The sequence below is a fragment of the Pelodiscus sinensis genome, chromosome 1, assembly GCF_052426305.1.
Source record: "Pelodiscus sinensis isolate ZL-2025 chromosome 1, ASM5242630v1, whole genome shotgun sequence".
Taxonomy (NCBI): domain Eukaryota; kingdom Metazoa; phylum Chordata; order Testudines; family Trionychidae; genus Pelodiscus; species Pelodiscus sinensis.
In genome coordinates this window covers 111,042,339-111,060,027 of record NC_143052.1, presented here as the reverse complement: position 1 = coordinate 111,060,027, position 17,689 = coordinate 111,042,339, and the positions used below count along the sequence as shown (strand labels likewise).

The 17,689-nt window shown below is 39.7% G+C and overlaps 1 protein-coding gene across 7 annotated transcripts in view; it reads left to right on the top strand.

Moving 5' to 3' along the window:
* DCP1B (decapping mRNA 1B) overlaps positions 1-17,689 on the top strand; it is a 57,583-nt gene that overhangs the window by 9,776 nt on the left and 30,118 nt on the right. For 3 of the 7 annotated variants that reach the window (XM_075896675.2, XM_075896687.2, XM_075896683.2), the window contains exons 2-4: positions 46-86; positions 783-926; positions 3,291-3,418. In XM_075896675.2, the coding sequence (XP_075752790.2) occupies positions 3,322-3,418 (97 nt within the window). In that variant the 5' untranslated portion in view covers positions 46-86; positions 783-926; positions 3,291-3,321. Of the gene's footprint in view, positions 1-45; positions 87-782; positions 927-3,290; positions 3,419-17,689 lie in introns of those variants that run through there. The other 4 variants (XM_075896671.2, XM_075896691.2, XM_075896696.2 and 1 more) reach the window with 3 other exon arrangements.

Genomic DNA, 17,689 nt, shown 5'->3' with positions numbered 1-17,689 from the left:
TCCTTTACCTTATGAGTTTTTATTTGTATGTTTCTTTTATTTTAGGAGAAGACTGATGTGGAAGGAACACTGTTTGTTTACACAAGGTAAGAATGTTACATTTTAGTGTCTGAACATAAAATACATGGAGGTAGAAAAAGCCTGCTAAAAAGAATTCTTAAGTAACCCCTCTAAATCTTGTTTTTACTACAAGGTGAAAAGGAATAGAAGTTAGTTTGAAATTGTCAAAGACAATATAAGGAAGGGATCAACGAAAAGAACAACATCACCTTGTATGTGTTCATGTGTATAAGGCTTGGAAATGTAATTTAAATCTCAGCATGGTGAATCTGATAAATTATGACGGTGTTCTATTTAAAGTAGGAAGTAACATTTGTCCTTTAGAAGGTTTTAGAACAAAAAAAGCTAAATGGGAAAGAAAATAAGTGCTCGTCCAGATTAAGGAAATGGCAAGACTTAATACTATTGCAATTGTTTCCTGGATAGGGGAAAGTTCAGGCAGTTTCCTTGCATTTCCCTTGGTGTCAAATTACTTACAACATGGTAATCATGTATCTTTCAACCCAGGTATTGAATATTCTCAGTGGCTCTTTTTTCTAACTGCTCTGAGAGTTTGTTTTAATTTCATGGTTCTGTTTTATTTTATATTTCTTGTTTTCTGGTTCTCACTTTCACCTCTTAATTAATGGCAAGGTTGTTTGGGGTGGTGGGGAATAATTTAATGGATTTTAAGGCCAGAAGGGACCATTAGATCATCTAGTCTCCTCTTTTGTATAACACAGGTATGTTTCAAAGCAAGCTTTATCCTCTATATGCTGGAGTTTTGGGGTGTTGATCATGATTTGCCTGCTGTGTATGTGATGGGCAGAAGACAGAGCAGCTGGCAGACACAGAGTTGCAGCTGTTAAACTGAGGTAGTTGAACAGGTAAGTGGATTTCCTCCCTCTGTTTATTTTTTTCTCTTGAGGATGCAGCTAGGAGAAAGACTGGGGCTGAGGAGACAGGAGGTTCCTCTGATTATATTGGGAAAAGAGGGATATGAAGGAACTAAATACCACATGAGGCCAGGTGTACAGTGGACCCAGTCTTCTTCTAGGGAGTATGGGAGCATAAGCCAGTATAATCACCTCACCACACCCACTCTTCTATTCATCTGTGTAGAGAAGAACAAGAGTGGATGAAGTAAGAGATGATGATGTAATTATTACTGCTGGAGGAAGGAACTGACTCCGCTTCTGTAGTTTGTAGCAGGGTCTGGCAGATCAAAGGTGCCTTGCCCACTCCATAGTAGGGAAATGAATCTCTTGTGCACAGGACCTGAATTTTGCAGCTTCCTGCTTCTAGTCTATCAGAATCGGTGCCCCTCTACCACCCTGCTTCCTTTTCTGGGTCCTGAGAAGAAGGAAGTTGAGGAAGGATGTTCACTTGTTGTAGTGCATTGGTTTAGTAGTTTACGTCTTCTCTGCTCCCTTCTGCTATATTCTTAATCATAGCACTAAGAGTTAACCCTTTTCAGCCCTTCTCTTTAAACAGATAATAAAGGCACAGGTTAGAAATAGAGTGATGACATTCAATTATATAACTAAACTGAACAATATATGGTTAAAATTGTTGAATGAGACAGCTTTACAAAAATAAAAAGTGATAATTTTGGTCTACAATAATAATTTGTAACTTCTTTGATTTAAATGTTTCTATCCTAAGTGTCAGATATTGGCTTCCTGTTGAGGATGATGCTAAAACACTCAGAAGTAGAAATCTGGCTGTTATCATCATGTATTCTTTTGTCATTTCCTTCCCTTGTTTCCTTTGCTTTCTTTGAGAAGAGAATACATGATTTTATTTTCAGTGGATTCTTGGCTTCTAGCAATTCTGAGCACAAAATGCCAAATACACTGGCATACGCAATACAGTTTAATAATGTTAATATCGTCCACTCTGATTCCCCTATTTTTTTATGTTCTCCAGTTTTATTCATTTACAGCATTGTTTTCCCCAATAATAATGTTTAGCACTCCTACACAGGGCTTCTCTTTAGATCACTTTACAAATGGTAAGTAAGTAGTCCCCTTCACATTTTAGTGTCAGTTGATGTTGAAAAGGCTTATAAAGTTTAGGTCTCAGCACAATAAAAATATTTTGTTCATAGCTATTGGAAACTGGGATGGGTACAACTGAGGAATTCCTTTCTATAGATGTTGTAGTAATAATTCCAATTTCATCATTATTTTGGAAATGTGGAACTGTCTAGCATTTCAGTTAAATAAGCTGATTTATTTATCACCTGCTCCTCTTTTGTGATCTGTAAAAAAGATTTGTACTCTAAATCTCAAAAATGAGACCTGTTAGGGATAACATTAAAAGATTCAGGGAAATACAATTCTGATTATTACCATCAAGTATTCTTTCTATTACTTCCGCCCTTTCTTTCATTTTCCATTTTCTTCCTTCTTGTAATGTGGGTTCCTGTGCTTGGGAGTTAATAGAGACACCCGCTGGTGATTTCTGAACTTGACATTTATCCCAAATATTTAGTCATTGTCTTGTCCATCATTGTCAAACTCAGTTCCAAGGTAACCTCTCTTATTGGCACTGGAAGTAGAGTTGGAGTGTAAGATTTTTCAAAAGCACCTAAGTGGTTTACGCAAAGAAATTCCACTGAAAGTCAATAGGATTTCTGCTCTTATGCTGCCTAGGGAGTTTTGAAAATCACACCTGGAGTGACTTGTATAATTCACTATCTTCATGTATTAAAGGAAAAAAGTAAAATTTGTTGTTAATTTTGTCCCACATCATACTTTCCAATATCGCTTTTCTGCTGCAGTGGGGAAATGTAGCCCAGTTCTGATCCTTGAATACTGTGATACCAGTAGTCTAAAGACAAGTTTTACATTAGTAAGTTATTGCCCGTTGATGGCCTTGAAACTTACTGTGGATGCAGGGCATGCACAAATAATTAGGACTGTGGCTAGAGGCTTTAGGGCTCAAACTAGCAGATGCTAGTCAGATGCTGCAGACTATATTAAAAAACAATCATTTTGGCCTTTGTTATCTTTCTCATTTTTCATACAGAGCTTAGGAGTTTGGAAAAGGCAAAAAGATTCCACAAAGAAACCAAAAATTCTATCGGGCTCCAAGACCATTGTTCATTTTTCTTCCTGGTAACATAGTTGGGTTTTTATATAATAATGTCTATTGCAATAATAATTTTGGAGCACTGTCAGACAAAAAAAAGCGATACTCATATTTTTTTTCTTGACTTGCTATGATTTCTGCTTGGTAATTTACAGATCAGCTTCTCCCAGGCATGGCTTCACCATTATGAACAGGCTGAGCATGGAAAATCGAACAGAGCCCATCACTAAAGACTTAGATTTCCAGCTGCAGGACCCTTTTCTGCTTTACAGAAATGCCAGATGTGAGTTTTTCTCATCTATCCATTGAGAGAGGTGTTTGAGAAATAAGTTACTTTTTACAAAATTTGTATTTTAAGACATTTCATTGATTACTGGTGCGTTTAGTCTATGGCTTTCAAGAGCTGACATTGGCTTGCACAGGAATTGTAACCCAGAGGGGTAAATTTTGAAATTTGAAATACCAAATCCAGGGAAGAGTTGTTCATAGGGTTGCCAGATGGTTTAACAAAAAACACCCTTCCCAAAAACCCAACCCACCTGGAAAAAAATTCTGTTGGAAAAAAAGGGGGAGGGGAGAGACCAGAGTTGTTGAACACACACACAAAAAAAAAGGTGCTGTGCCTTTAAATGGCCCTATGCTCCTCACTCCCCCACCCCCCGCCAGATGTGACAGGGGAAAATTGTCCCTGCGGGGCTTCCACCTGAGGGAAACAGGAAATACTGGACATTTCACATGTCCGGTATTTTCTGGGTTTTTTTTTTACCAGATGGAGGACCTAAATAACGGACAGTCCGGGTGAAAACCCGACACCTGACAACCCTAGTTGTTCTTTGTATCAAAGTGCCCCTCTCCTTGAGAAAGTAGTTAAGCATTGTTAAGCCATCAATCTGTCTCTTGGCTGGCAAATAATAGGTCTTTGTGGTAAAATGCGGTGTAATGTAGATATATGTAGAAATCTTGTATGCGTTTAGGTTTTGTGGGTTTTTTGTTTGTAAAGTATGTCTGACTTAGTATTTGGAAGCCTCACATGCAGAAGAACCTGCTAGTTAGGCAGGTTTTAGCTGATCTCTGATTTCATGTATGTGCTGGGCAACACTGGAAGAACATTGCCATTGCCAATTCAAAGCCTTCTGGTTTGGCTATAGCTCCCTACCTTTTTAGTAAACTAGTGAATGTTATCAACTGTGGCTCTCAGGAGGGAAGTAATGTTTGTCCATCCATTGACTGGCTCATTCTAGGTCTATGATCTGCAGACACTAGCAGTGTATAAAGTTCAGTCGTTCCTGGGATTATTGGAGCCATTTGTCTGTCACAAAGCAAATTGCTCCTTGAAACTCTCAGCAGCTAATTTGCCTAGGAAGCCATTTCAATATGCAGTTAGGTAAAGCTTGCCTGCAATAGCGAGTGGTTATAAAAATGAAGGCTTATGTCTCTGCACTCATGTAAGAGATCTGTACCTTGGCGCACACTTCTCTTTAGGTCCTAATCTTTTGAAAACAGTTTGTATGAGGTCCCCTGAACTTACCTTTGTGTGCATCTGAAATTAGTTGGATGTGATAGAACCTGAAGATCTGTCATAGTATCTTCCCTGCAGCACATAGGGGCATATTCATCAGAGATACTGTCAGTTCCCAAATATAATTTGAAGCAGGAAAATGCATCAGGAGGCTGCAGTGACTCTGACTCAGTGTATGGTAAAAATGATTTTTTTTTTAAGAAAAGCAGGAACTTCATGAATAATTAATAAATATCCTACCTTTGGAAAGTATCTGAAAAGCTGAAAGAAAGGTGATACTTGAAATTTCCCAGATACATTTCAAGTAAATCCAGAGGCCCTCACCAGTTTTCCCCGTGCCTCTGCCTGTAGCCATTTATAAGATATTAGAATGATACGTAGGGTAAAGACTAGTTATTACTCCAGTTAGTGATTTTAAGTTTCTTACCTATACTGTATACATACGTGGTTTTCCTTGTGTGTGTATATATATCTTTGTAAAAATTCTCAGTAGTGTTTTTTTGGTGTGCATATGCTTAAAACTTACTTTTGATGTTAGATTTAAGTAATGGGAAAAATAACCTGTCATTTGTGCTAACCTTGTGCTTGTTACAACAGTGAGAAGAAACAGTAAGGCTAGTGAGACACAGTCTAAAACACACTAACATACAGGGAACAAGGAGACAACCCTGAGCACGGTATTACAGGAAAATAGGGATTATTTGATTGTAGCATAATTCATTAAACTTTCATCTCAGAATGTGAACTGCAAGAAATTCCAGATTTTAGAACTTTAGGATCATAACACCTCTTACATGTATGTTAGTGATCAAATTATTTGTGTCTCTATATATACACCTGAAGTAAGTCTCCCTTCTGGCTCCTCTGACTTGCTCATAAGTCAGTCTGGTTGGGATTCCTCTGTTGGCCCACAAGGCTGCACACGGCTGCTAATCTCAGTGGTAGGGTTTTATGGGGGTTTTGGTGGGTTTTGTCCCCCATTAACGGTGAAAAATACAAAAAAAAGCCCCAAACCCTTAACTTGTGTATGTTTCCGAATATTTCAGAAGATCTCAGTAATCTGTGACATTTTATAACCTGTCAAAGCAGTGAGACTATCCCATACAAAATCAGACAATACTAGATACTAGGAATGTAAAAGAGTAGAAAATAGTCTACTCACATTCACGCCCCCCCCTTGCTGACTCTGTGTTAGAGGTTGCAAGGGGTGGGAACAGGAGCCAGTGCTGGGGGGAGCTGCCTTAAAAGCTGTTTCTCCCGAGCACCATCGCCACAGTGTGGGAGGTGAAGACTGGGGAGACATAGGCACTATGGCTCTGTCTTTTTTTAAATATAGTAAGAGCCCAGCAGCTCTTGCTACATTTTAAAAGGCAGAGCCACAGCAGTGTTAGCTCCCGGGTCCGGCGCGAGCCAGGACTGCTTAGTCCCAGCTCACACCGCCTTCAAGAGCTAACCCTGTTGCATCAGCTGCAGTACTTGTTATCTGATTAATCGCAATTTAACATCCTTTCTATATACTAGATATATCTTCTATATCCTTTCTAGATATAACATTGCAGTGGGGGTAGCAGTAATAAAATAGGAAAATATCTAAATTAATAGGAAAAGGGGAGGAGATGGGAGGAAGGGAAAAATAGGTATTAGATAGAATGGAGGTCTAGCATTCTGAGACTATTAGAAAAACACTTTACCAATTTACCTCTAGAAAATAAGAGCAGTCTGCAGTGCTTTCCTGCCTTTCAGCACAGGCAAAAAGTGTTCCTATAATTGCTTGTAGAGTGACAGAAACTGAGGCATAGCAACAAACTCTTGCAGAACCATATGTGGTGAAAAAGAAACCTTATCTCCTTCTCAGCTACACACATAGATGGAGAACTAGACTTCAGGATAGACAAGCTGAGTCACAACTAGAATTATCTGGGTAATGACAACTGTTGGAAAGCACAGTATTAAAGATACTTAATTATATTATTTATTGTACAGTAGCACTGAAAGGTTCCATTTTACTAGTAGTTGTGCATATGTATAGTAGGAAATAGTACCTGCCATAAAGAGTTTACAATCTAAATTTAAAAACCAGGTGCAACAAGTATGTTTAATAACCATGTTAAGAGGATGGCAAAGGGAGGACAGAAGAGTAGTGACACAAACATGTTTTTGCATAAATTAGCTAGTCTTGTGAATTGGCAATATATGGTCGCCTAGAGAAATATGAAGATACCAATATTCTTCTTTCAAATTAGGCATCCCTTAGCTAAGAGCCAATGCTTTCTTGCAGCCATAGAATTTTGTCTTAGTTTGTCTTCCCTCTGGTGAGGGTCTGATGGACAAAACACCCAAGATCCTCATCCAGTGTACTTCTGGTATTGTACAAACTCCTTCCCCTCTGAGTGGACTTAGTTTCTCAGAACCAGCTACTCCATCAGAACCTGGAATCATCTATGCTGGTCACTTGGCTTCAGTGCATAGAAGAAGTCATATATTTGTTCTAAGTCCACAAGCAGACTACTTCCAATGCTTATTTATTACTGTCAGATATGTTCCAGGTGCAGGGATAGATGCTTAAGCCCTGGTTATTCTATTGTTTCCTCCACCTCCACTTCTCCACAATAGTCTAGTAAAAGGTCAAGCACTCACTCTGAGTGGAAACGGCAACTATTCATGCTTTACTGGGAGCAAAATAATTCCCCTGTTGGACTCCCCTAGAAATAGTCACATTCTTTAAGAAAGTGAACAAATTCAAGCCCTCTTCAGCCTAAACTCCTTGGCAATGCAGCAAAACTGAGGGAGGCTCTCTGCCTGCTCTGGCCTCAGGCTAGAACCCTGCTCAGGTACAAATGTATACCTGCACATAGACATCTGTATCTGCTGATCCACAAGGCTCTGCTCCCAGGAGCTGCTGTGGCCAACAACGAGGAGCATTGTGCCACTCCTCCCAGGAGTCAGCACCCTGTGCCATAAGCTCCTCCTGGCAGTGCTAGTGCACTACCCCCAGCCCTGCTGACAGCCACATCCCCCTGTCTGTGGTCTTACAGCCCTGCTGGCAGTGGACCTGGGGGCAGTACAGCAGCACAGCCACAGGGGCACTGGCTCTAGGAGTGGCGCCGCGGTGCTCCTCTCCATTTGTGCACAGCAGTTACTGGGAAACAGAGCTTTGTGGATCAGCAGATACTAATGTCTATCTGCAGGTAGACATTGGTATCCATGCAGGGCTGTACATGCCGCTCCCTTTCTTTGCCATCATCACCCCTGTCAACTCCCATTGATTACAGTTTCCTATGAGTTCTGGAGGGCAGTGCTTGCAAGCAGGAGTAGCACGTAGAGACTTCAAGCCCACCCTCCCTCCTTTACACACAAATGGGGCTGCCTTGTTGTCTGAGCCTGCTGAATGCCAATTGTGATCAGCTGGGAAACTCCCCAGAATCAACCAGTTGATTGCAATTGACCAGTTGGTGACCACTGCCTTAGACCCTTTGAAAGAGATGAAAACTAGAAGCTTCTGCATATTGTAGATGAGAGGCTGATTATAAATGTGAGAGGCATTCTTTCTCATGTGTCAGCGGTCCGTGTGACCAATAAGGTTCCTTTCTAGACCTATGTCTACACTGTAACAGAAAGTCTACCATGGGTACGCAAGTCCAGCTATGTGAATAGCATAGCTGGAAAAAACATACCTTAGGTCAAGTTATCACTACTTCTGCACCCTACAAATTCTCTTACTCTTCTTGTCAGGGGATAGAGTACAGGGGTCAACTGCCAAGCGATCTGTAGTTGATTTGGCAGGGCTTCACTAGACCTGCTAAATCAGCCATGGGTGAATGGATCTCCGAGCCTTGATTTCCCCAATGCAGCAAGTATAGATGTACTTGATAATTTGACTATTCCTTCTCTTCTTTACAGATATTCTATCCAGAGCTTGCTTGACTAAACTATGAGGAACTCTGGTTCTTTTTTTCCTTCTCCATTTTAGAGAATTTGTTTTTAAAAAATGTATTGATGGTAGCAATCTTAAAAACATGTTTTCACTCGTTAACTCATTCTCACAACAGTACTATGGATTTCCAGCTCACACAGTATTGTAAATCTTTTTCATCACACACTTTTTTATTCCAGTATTTTCACTGAGTTGAGGTTTTGGGGTGCCCCCTATAAATTGGAATTTTCTTTTTAAGGATTAATGTTAGGGTTTTTTTTAGAGGGTTTTTTGTTTGTTTTGTTTTGTTTTTAATGTCTTGCTTCCCTTTGCTTCTGGTAGAGGGACATTCAATAATAGCTATATGCCCACTGCGGGCTAGGAGCAAATTTAGTAGACACTTTAAGTAAATTAACTTTAATCTAGCCTTTCAGTAAATTATCTTAATCTGTAGTTACTATACTTATCTTTCTGTTATGTTATTTAAACCATACATTTTCATCTGTGTTTAACAGTTCAGCAATACAGTTGCTTTCCTTTTTAAGAAAACTATAAATTGATATTTGAAAAAGATTATTCTAAGTATAAATTTCAGAGATATCTAAAAGCAAACAGTAGGATTGAGGGATTGAATAATTTCTGTCAAATTGCAGCATTTTGTTGAATGCTAACTGAAACCATTTTGATTTCAATGCAGATGAATATCTATAGTTAGTATCAGATAATCTGAAATGAATGTACTCCGCAGCAAAAGATGGTATTGCTGTGCTAGATAAGTCTGCTGACCTTCTTGTTGCATTGTATTTATCCTTTAAAAGGATGGTACTTGCAGCCAATATACAATAACAATATTTTTCAAAATTATATTCAATGATGCTAAAGTTTATGAAGATTTACAGTATGATTAACATGTTTTTCTTCTTGTAGTTTGGCAATTTTCATACTATTTTGTGTCTTTTTGTTTGATCTTTGTAATATGAAGTTGAAATAGGTGTTTGCATCAAGGCTTTTAGGCACTATAACCCAATACTAAAGCAATCCAGACAGGCTTTGGGTGCCAAACCAGTGACCATTTGCACTAATCCACTGTGTCCCTGAAAAGTTTGTCTGTGTCTATTTAAGCGAGGTTGGATTTAGGGCTGTTAATTTAGAAGTCAGGAATGGAGGTAGAAGTTTAAACTAATTCAGTAATTATGGATATTGCTAGTAGAAATGTCTCTCTTTTTGGTATCTCATTATACCTGAGATGGGAAGACACAATCGGTATTTTCACTGTGGTTGAAATAATGCATACTTGCTGCAATTTTTCAAAAACTTCCTTTGTTTTTCTAACAGCAAAATAACCCTTTTGCTCTATGGCGTTGGCTAAATTATTTGATAATTTAAAACACTATCCAGGTTTACATCATATAGCTTGGTTAGTGAGATTGGTCAAGGTCTGACATGAAATCTAGAATTATTTTCTCATTCCTCCTTTATCAGTAGTGCATTGTGAAGACACACTAGAGCTTGGAACCAAATGATTTGTGAAGAGACCTTTCACTTAAGAGTCTTGTGCCTGTTGCTATGATGCGGCTCAGCAGAAATATAGAAGTCACTATACCAGATTAGATTAGTAGTTCATCTAATCAGTTTTCTGCACTGGCCAAATATCATATGTTTCGGATCTGAGAGAGAGCTCTCTGAAGCTCAAAAACTTTTCCCTTTCACCAGCAGAAGTTGGACCACACTGGTCTGGCACCCTCGGTCCTCACTGGTCCCAAATGAGTGAGTTTGCTGCACCAGGGGAGGTCAATTCTGGATCCCTATCACCGCGTCCCTCCTCCCACCACCACACACAACCCCAATTAGTCGATTGTCTGCCTCATTATAGCCTTAATTTTTCCCTATGATTCAACACAATTACAGGGATTTTGCTAAACTTAAGGCTTTTCTGCACAGTGTGATCGGAGTATGGAAATATTCAATTGAAAAGGTGAACATTTTAGGAAAGTCCTAAAAATGGTTTTGTTATGGTGATAGTTCTGCAATCTTACCTGTAGTGGGTAAAGCCACCGTTTTCAAATATTGCTATTGCCTGATGAGTAGTAAGCAGCCAAAAAAAAAGATGCCTCTCTGCTAATAGTTACAAATTCACATGTGGAATCATGGACTGGTATTTGAAAGTCAGTGAAATTTTATGTCCCATGAAAAGAAACAGTTAAGCTAAAAAAAACTTTCAGTGGCTGGTAGTGATTGAATCCGTTTGGCCTGTTACATTGATGCAGAAAGTGTATGAAGGAGAATTAAGGTAGATTTAGAGCACTCTGAAGATGTGAGAGAGATTCTTAATGAGGTGGAAAGAGGAATAATTCAGCATGTTTCTGCTGAACACCGGCTTACTTTCCCATTTATGGATGTCAGTACATAAGCAATATGCTAACTGCTCTGAACATTTACTGTTGAGTGTACTGCCAACACTGGGAATTCCGGACATCTTTTCAAGATAAGATAGCCATATGATGAGAAAAGCAGAGTAGTTAAACATGGAATGGAATTTTTTTTAAAGACGGTAACTTTTCATGTGACACTTTTTCCCCCTATTACTTCATATAGGATAAAATGGACAGCTGTCTGTGTTTTTCCCAGGAGAGTGAATATGTATGTAGTACTTTTGAAAACTGAAGATTGGAAAACAAGTCTCAATTAATTTCCCTTTAGAAATCAGGCTTGCCTTTAAAAAACACATTTACTACTTTGTCTTCAAATATTGTTTATATATTCTCTACTTTAAAGTGAAATCCCGTTATTCCCATCTATGCCTACTCAAACCCATGCCCACAGTTTGTCCGTGACTGCATTTTAAATTCTGGAATCAAATATTTTTTTCTTAAGCCCTGTCTCATCCTTTTCTAGATGGAAGCAAGGGACTGGAATTAATTAGGCGCTTAAAAGTCAGCATGTTATCTGATGAAGTGCCTTTCTATTCACTCTAGAGATCTGAGAATTTCCAGAGCACTCTGTCTCCTGTGGGAGTGCATTTATACGCCACAATTTCCAAATATATTACCAATGATTATTAAAATGCATTGTTCATAAAAGTTTTCAGATATGAAAATAACTGTTCTGTTTCAATGGGAATGGAATACAACACAGAAGATTTCAGGACATCATTATTTATATCACTAATGTGGGTCTTACCTCCAGGTTGGATGTAGAAGCAGCTAAGCTGAGTTTCATGCACCAACTTGCCCTTATACTTCACTTCAGGTTCACCTGGCAGATGGTTCGGTAGTGGGCGATATGCTGAAGTAGATTGCCGAACAAAGGCTTGAAACATTTTATACTTCCAAAGGTAGCTTTGTACAGCTGAATTAAATACTCTGTATATAGCAAAAGTAGGTTCCTGATTGTCCGTAGTTTCTACTTTAATATCATTTAAACCTAATAGCCACAAAACTTGTCCAGATGTTAAACCCTAGTCTTGGAAAAGCTCATGTGACCAAAACTACAGAAACTTTTCTAGCTATTTGAAATGTGAGCAGCATTTCTTGCATTATCTTTTCTTCCCTAGTGCTTCACTCCTAATCCTTTTTTGTCCTGTGTTTCTATTGCTTGGTTAAAGCCCTCTCCTCCCCTAGTGCTTTTACAGGAAAACTTGGATTGAGAAGTGAAGATAATGGGCTCCATCTGCCTGTCAGCTCATCACCTTACTGAGTCATGGTGATCTCTGTTTTTTGTAAATCATCACTAACTTGTCTGATATACTCTTGTATTTGAAGAAAGATAGCTTTTGTCTAGGATTTTGTAGACTGTAGGCTTGTCATAGCCAGACAACTTCTCCTGGAATGTGAGTTTAGTTTTATATTGTTTTTACATACAAATACAAATTTATAGTCCATATTTGTCAATTTCATGGTCAGAGAATTTAAAAAAATGTAAATTCTATTTAATCTATTTAAATCTGAAATCTCAGTGTTGAATTTGTAGAGGTCCTGACCCAAAAAGGAGTTGTTGGGAAGGAGGTCGCAAGGTTATGATGTTTGTGTGGTTGTGTTACTACTACCCTTACTTCTCTGCTCCTGGTGGTGGCAGCACAACCTTCAGAGCTGGGCTGCTGGAGAGTGGTAGCTGCTGGTCAGGAGCTCAGCTCTAAAGGTGGAGCCACTGCCAGCAGCAGCACAGGAGTACGAAAGGCATGGTATGGTATAGAACTTTTTTCTATTTTGTTTTGCTAGAAAGACTGAATGAATAGTGTGATGTGACTAGCATGGTTAAGGTAGAGTGATGGGCAAGGTCTTACAAACAAACTACCTTCTCTGTTTCGAGTAGTGTTCTGTTTTGTAGAGCGGGGTTTAAGATGTGTTGTTGCATCTACATCTGACAATCTGTAATCTGGGCTTCTTCACTTCCTGGCTGGTTTTTAAAAAAAAAAAAAAAAAAAAAAAAAAGAGATCAGAGGGATGTTTGGGGCCCATTTTATTAACAAGAATTATTAAATGCTTTGCTTTTTAAGAAAGGATTCCAGCCACATTTAAACAGATGGTGGTGAGATCCCTACACAAGAAACTGTCTCTTGACTTTAACAACATTGCCAATTTACTGCCCACTCTCTTAACCATCTGCATTTGGGGAAAGATGATTGAGAAAGATGTTTGAACAATTCCCTGCTAGTTTGATTTTTAAAGGTAACCCGTCAAGCTTTTGGTACGGGGGGGGGGGGGGGGGGGCAAGAGGCAGAATTTTTCCTTCATGTCTTTTGTGTCATGTAAAGATAACTCTCTGAAAATGATTTTATTTTCCTTCGATAAAGTATTTTTCTTGCTTGTTTTTTTTTTCTTTGACTTTGAAATAATGAAAATATTGTCTTACTGTCCCTATTTGTTGAAAGTTGATTGGGAGTTTTATCAGCTGTTCAACTGAAGAGGCCTTTTCAATCTTTAACAGAAAGCTTTTTTTCCCAGCTATGTGTTAAGTGTTTGAGTTACAGTAGTGTTAGCAAAACCAGAGTTTTAGACTTAATGAAAATCACTTTCTTGCTCAGTTATTTGGGCTTTATTTCCTTGATAGTTGTGATATCACAAACCTAGTAACTCTTGAGTTATCTACAGTTTTCCAGGAAAACAGGGCAGATCTGACCTCAATTTGTAGTGTAAAAAGCAGAAGGAGACAAAACAGACAATTTTCAGGTGGTCTTTGTGTCCTCTATAAAACATTGAGTGGGGGGAGGGCACAATCTTCCTCTTTAAATGTGGGCTTAGTAAAGAGAGAGTATTTTATTTATGATTGACAACAAAATGGTTGAGAATGGAATACAGACTTTCTATAAAATGTTACATTTTATGGGAGTTTAGTTTTGATAGATTTTCAAGTAACTTTTTTTCTTTATCAAGATGAAGATGTCAGAAAAAGTTGTTTCTAGTGTATCTACAGTCCTGAGAGTTCATTTCATTTAAAATTTCACAGGAATTTATCAATATAAAAACAAATGTTAAAGGATGATTGATAAACAAATACGAAGGGGCTGGGGAGAGTGTGAAGGTAGCCCAGTACTCATGGGAATGCAGAGGCATTCCATTCCCTGCAGGCCTGTTGCTGCAGAAGTGGGTGGGGCAGTCTCAGCTGGTAGGGAGGGGGCACTCCCTGCCTGTGTCACTTCCGACTGTGCAAAGAAAGCAGTTAGAGCCGTGGTGTCCAACCATTTCTGAAGCAGTAGCCACTATAGCGGCTACTGCTATAGTACGCTAGCTACACTCAACCAGCCAAGTAGCAACATGTTGGACACCACAGAGTTAGAGTCACTTTGAAGTGCCAGAGTCAGGTGCAGGCTCTGTCTGGCAGAGAAGGCAGACCAACTACTGCCTGCCTGTGTCCATATTTGTCTCATTCCCCTAATGCACAGGGAGTTTGGTGATAAGGGGGTGAGATAAGCAGGGAGCCCCACTTGGCTGCCAAGTGGCAGTTGATTTGTGTGCTAGTGCTCTGTTCCTTTTGGCAGGGTGCTGGAAACGCAGGGCATTCCAGCACTTGCAAAATTGAGGTTAAAATGGGTAAAATCCAAATTTTTGTTTGTGTCAATACCCGGGAATTGGGGGGGGGGGAGGGAGCAAAAAAAAACCAAAAACAAAGGCCAGTTTCAAAACAGAATTTACTGTAAATTCCTGAATTGGTTGAGGTTATATCTTAGATTGGACCAGCTTTTGTTGGTGAGAGAAACTTTTGAGCTGTACAGAGCTCTTCTTCAAGGACCAGCATGGCTACAAGTAGACTGTAAAGTTGTTTGGTTTTGAGTGTCTGGTATGTTCACCAGCAAATATTTTAAAATTTCTGGTTTAAGTAGAGCTTTTCCAGGTTGATGCTCCAACTAAAAAAGGACCTAATTTGATCTTAATTGGCCCAACTTGCGTAGCACCAAGATCTGCCTTGTACCAGATTTGTCAAAAGACCTTTGGGGGAGGTACTTCAAAGGAAAACTTTATAATTGGCTTTGATGTTGTGATCTAAATATATTAAATTTAGTTTCTACAATAAGCCATTGACTGGTTTTGAATCCTTAATTTGATTTGGTAAAAATCTTTATTTAGCTGTGGAAAAAATGTGTGTGCTTTTGAGAAGGTATTGAGGACAATAGCCCTCAAGTGACTGTGTGTGCTCACTGCGAAGTGGAGAGACTGCCAGCCTGAGTGACAATGGAGCCCTGGCTTTATACTTCCAGATGGACCAGATAACCTGGGTTGAGAGCATCACTTAATTTGTATGTGCGGTTCCTGTGGGTGGACAGGAAGGGAGTTAGGGTCAACACCTCGGAGAGAGCGAGCCTGTGGACTAACTCTGCAGTGTGGATATTAGGGTTTCCAGATGGTTGAAACAAAAATACCGACCCTCTTCCTTCCTCCTCCCCCCCCCCCCCCAAAAAAAAACACCGGGGGAAAAAAATCTGTTGAAAGGGAAAAAAGGGGGGGGGGAAGATGACTCCAAGACTTAAGCCAAAAAAAATAAAATAAAACAGCATGAAAACAGCATACCCCCTTTTAAGAGTGCAGGGATAGGAACAGGGAAATGGTTGAGCACTAAGACCCAAATGCTTCCCCTTGGTCAGCAGCCATTTTGTGCCGGCAGCCTTGCGGAACCAGATAAGCATGGGGGCTGGGGTCGGGGGGCTCGGGGTGTTGGGAACCAGGGGGGACTTGGGGACGGGGGGGCGGGAGGGAAGGGGAGGCCAGGTGCTGAGTGTTTGTAGGGTTGTCAGATGCCCAGCATTTTCGCCTCCTGGCCAGGGAAAAAAATCAGAAAATACCGGACATTTTAGGTGTCCGGTATTTTCTGAATTTTTTTTTTTACCAGACAGGAGGCAAAAATACTGGACTGTCAGGGTGAATACCGGACACCTAGCAACCCTAGTGGATATATGCTTTGAGGCTACCAGAAAAAAGGATTAAAAACCTCAACTGTTGTGGTGGAATGTCACCTGAATGGGCCAGATCATTCAACCCTCCATGCTCTGTGATCAGCACTGGTTGTCTGCTCCTTGGTGCATGTCAGACTGTTCATTACAACCTATGAAATGTAAAATAGTCTTTTATTCAGATAATTAGAGAGGCCTTCTCTCTGCTCATGTTCTGTCACAGGAATTGAAATCTGCAGGGTTGTTCTTGCTTTTTGTTACAGATTTTAAATTGTCCATGGCCAAAAGTGATAGGGGGTTGGATTAGACCATGTTAACAAACAAGGAGATTATTTATTGTGTTCTATGAAGGTGTGTCTAGACTACAGGGGTTTTTTAGAAAAAAGTGGCCTTTTTTCAAAAAGACTTCCCCTGCGTCTAGACTGCTGCCGCGTTCTTTCAAAAGTAAATCGAAAGAACCTGGCAGTTTTTTTGATCGCGGAAAACCTTGTTTTACGAGGAATAACACCTTTTTTCGAAAGTGCCCTTTCAAAAAAAGGCGCTATGTAATGCAAACTGTGCTTTTTCGAAAGAGAGCATCCAGACTGCCTGGGTGCTGTCTTTCGAAAAAGCAGCTTGCTTTTTCGAAAGTACTGATTGTAGTCTAGAAGCTCTTTTTCAAAAGAGGCTTTTTCGAAAGTATCTTTTGAAAAAGCCTCTTTCAAGAAAGGCATTTAGTCTAGATGGACCCTTAATGTGTAATTGATTTTAGTGATGCAAATCTCCCAAGTGTCAAATATAAACTTGTTTTAAAAAATACTCAAATCTCAGTCACACAAACATTTGATTTAGGAGTTTTTGGATTATACCAACTAGAGGAGGAATAAAGTTTTTTTTAATTAAAGATATAGCAGGCAACTATTGTCTGTCTTACACTATGAGCCCTGCCATACTAGTCTCCCATTGGCAACACAGGAACACCTTCACACAATTAAAACACAAGTTGGGCATGACTGGGCAAATGAGACTTTGCAGAATCTTAACAATGGTTTGGTAAAATTCTTTAAAATAGTGTTCAGTTTTAACTGTATTTCAGTGATGTCTGTCCTCTACTGTATAGAAGGATTCAGCTATTGTACTGTTTGTAGTTTAAACAAGACCTAACAGAACAATGAATTTTTCAATTATTTTGTATAAAAAAGGATATTTTAAAAAAAAATTATGCCTACTCTGTTACTAATTAGGGATTCTAAAAACAGATCCCATGTTTATTTTTTAAGAGTTGTGGCTTAACATTCCTGGCATTTATTTTGGTTGGTTATAAACCTAGTATTTGAAATGTAGGTTTTAAAGTTTAATTTACTTTTCTATAAGATGGTCATTTTATAATTCATAGCAACAGCTTTCTGTTACATATGTATACATGAGTTTTGGAACCATCACAATCTATGGTGTAAAACAGGCGTGGGCAAAAGCGCCTCCGTGGGCCAGATTCGGTCCACACAGGGCCTGCTGCTCCCCATCCCCAGGCAAATTAGGGCCTGGGGGAGGGGAGGTGCCCGAAGCCTTCTCCACTTTGCCCCCACCCTGCGAGCAGCATGTGGCGCTTCAAAGCGCCTGATTCGCCTATGGATGGGGGAGCATGCCAAGCCTCTTCCAGGGCATGGGTGCCTAGTGGGAAGGGGGGACCCCAAAGGGGCTCTCCCACCCCCAGACCAATTATGCTCTGGGGGGTGGGGTAGCCCTGTCCCTTCCTGTT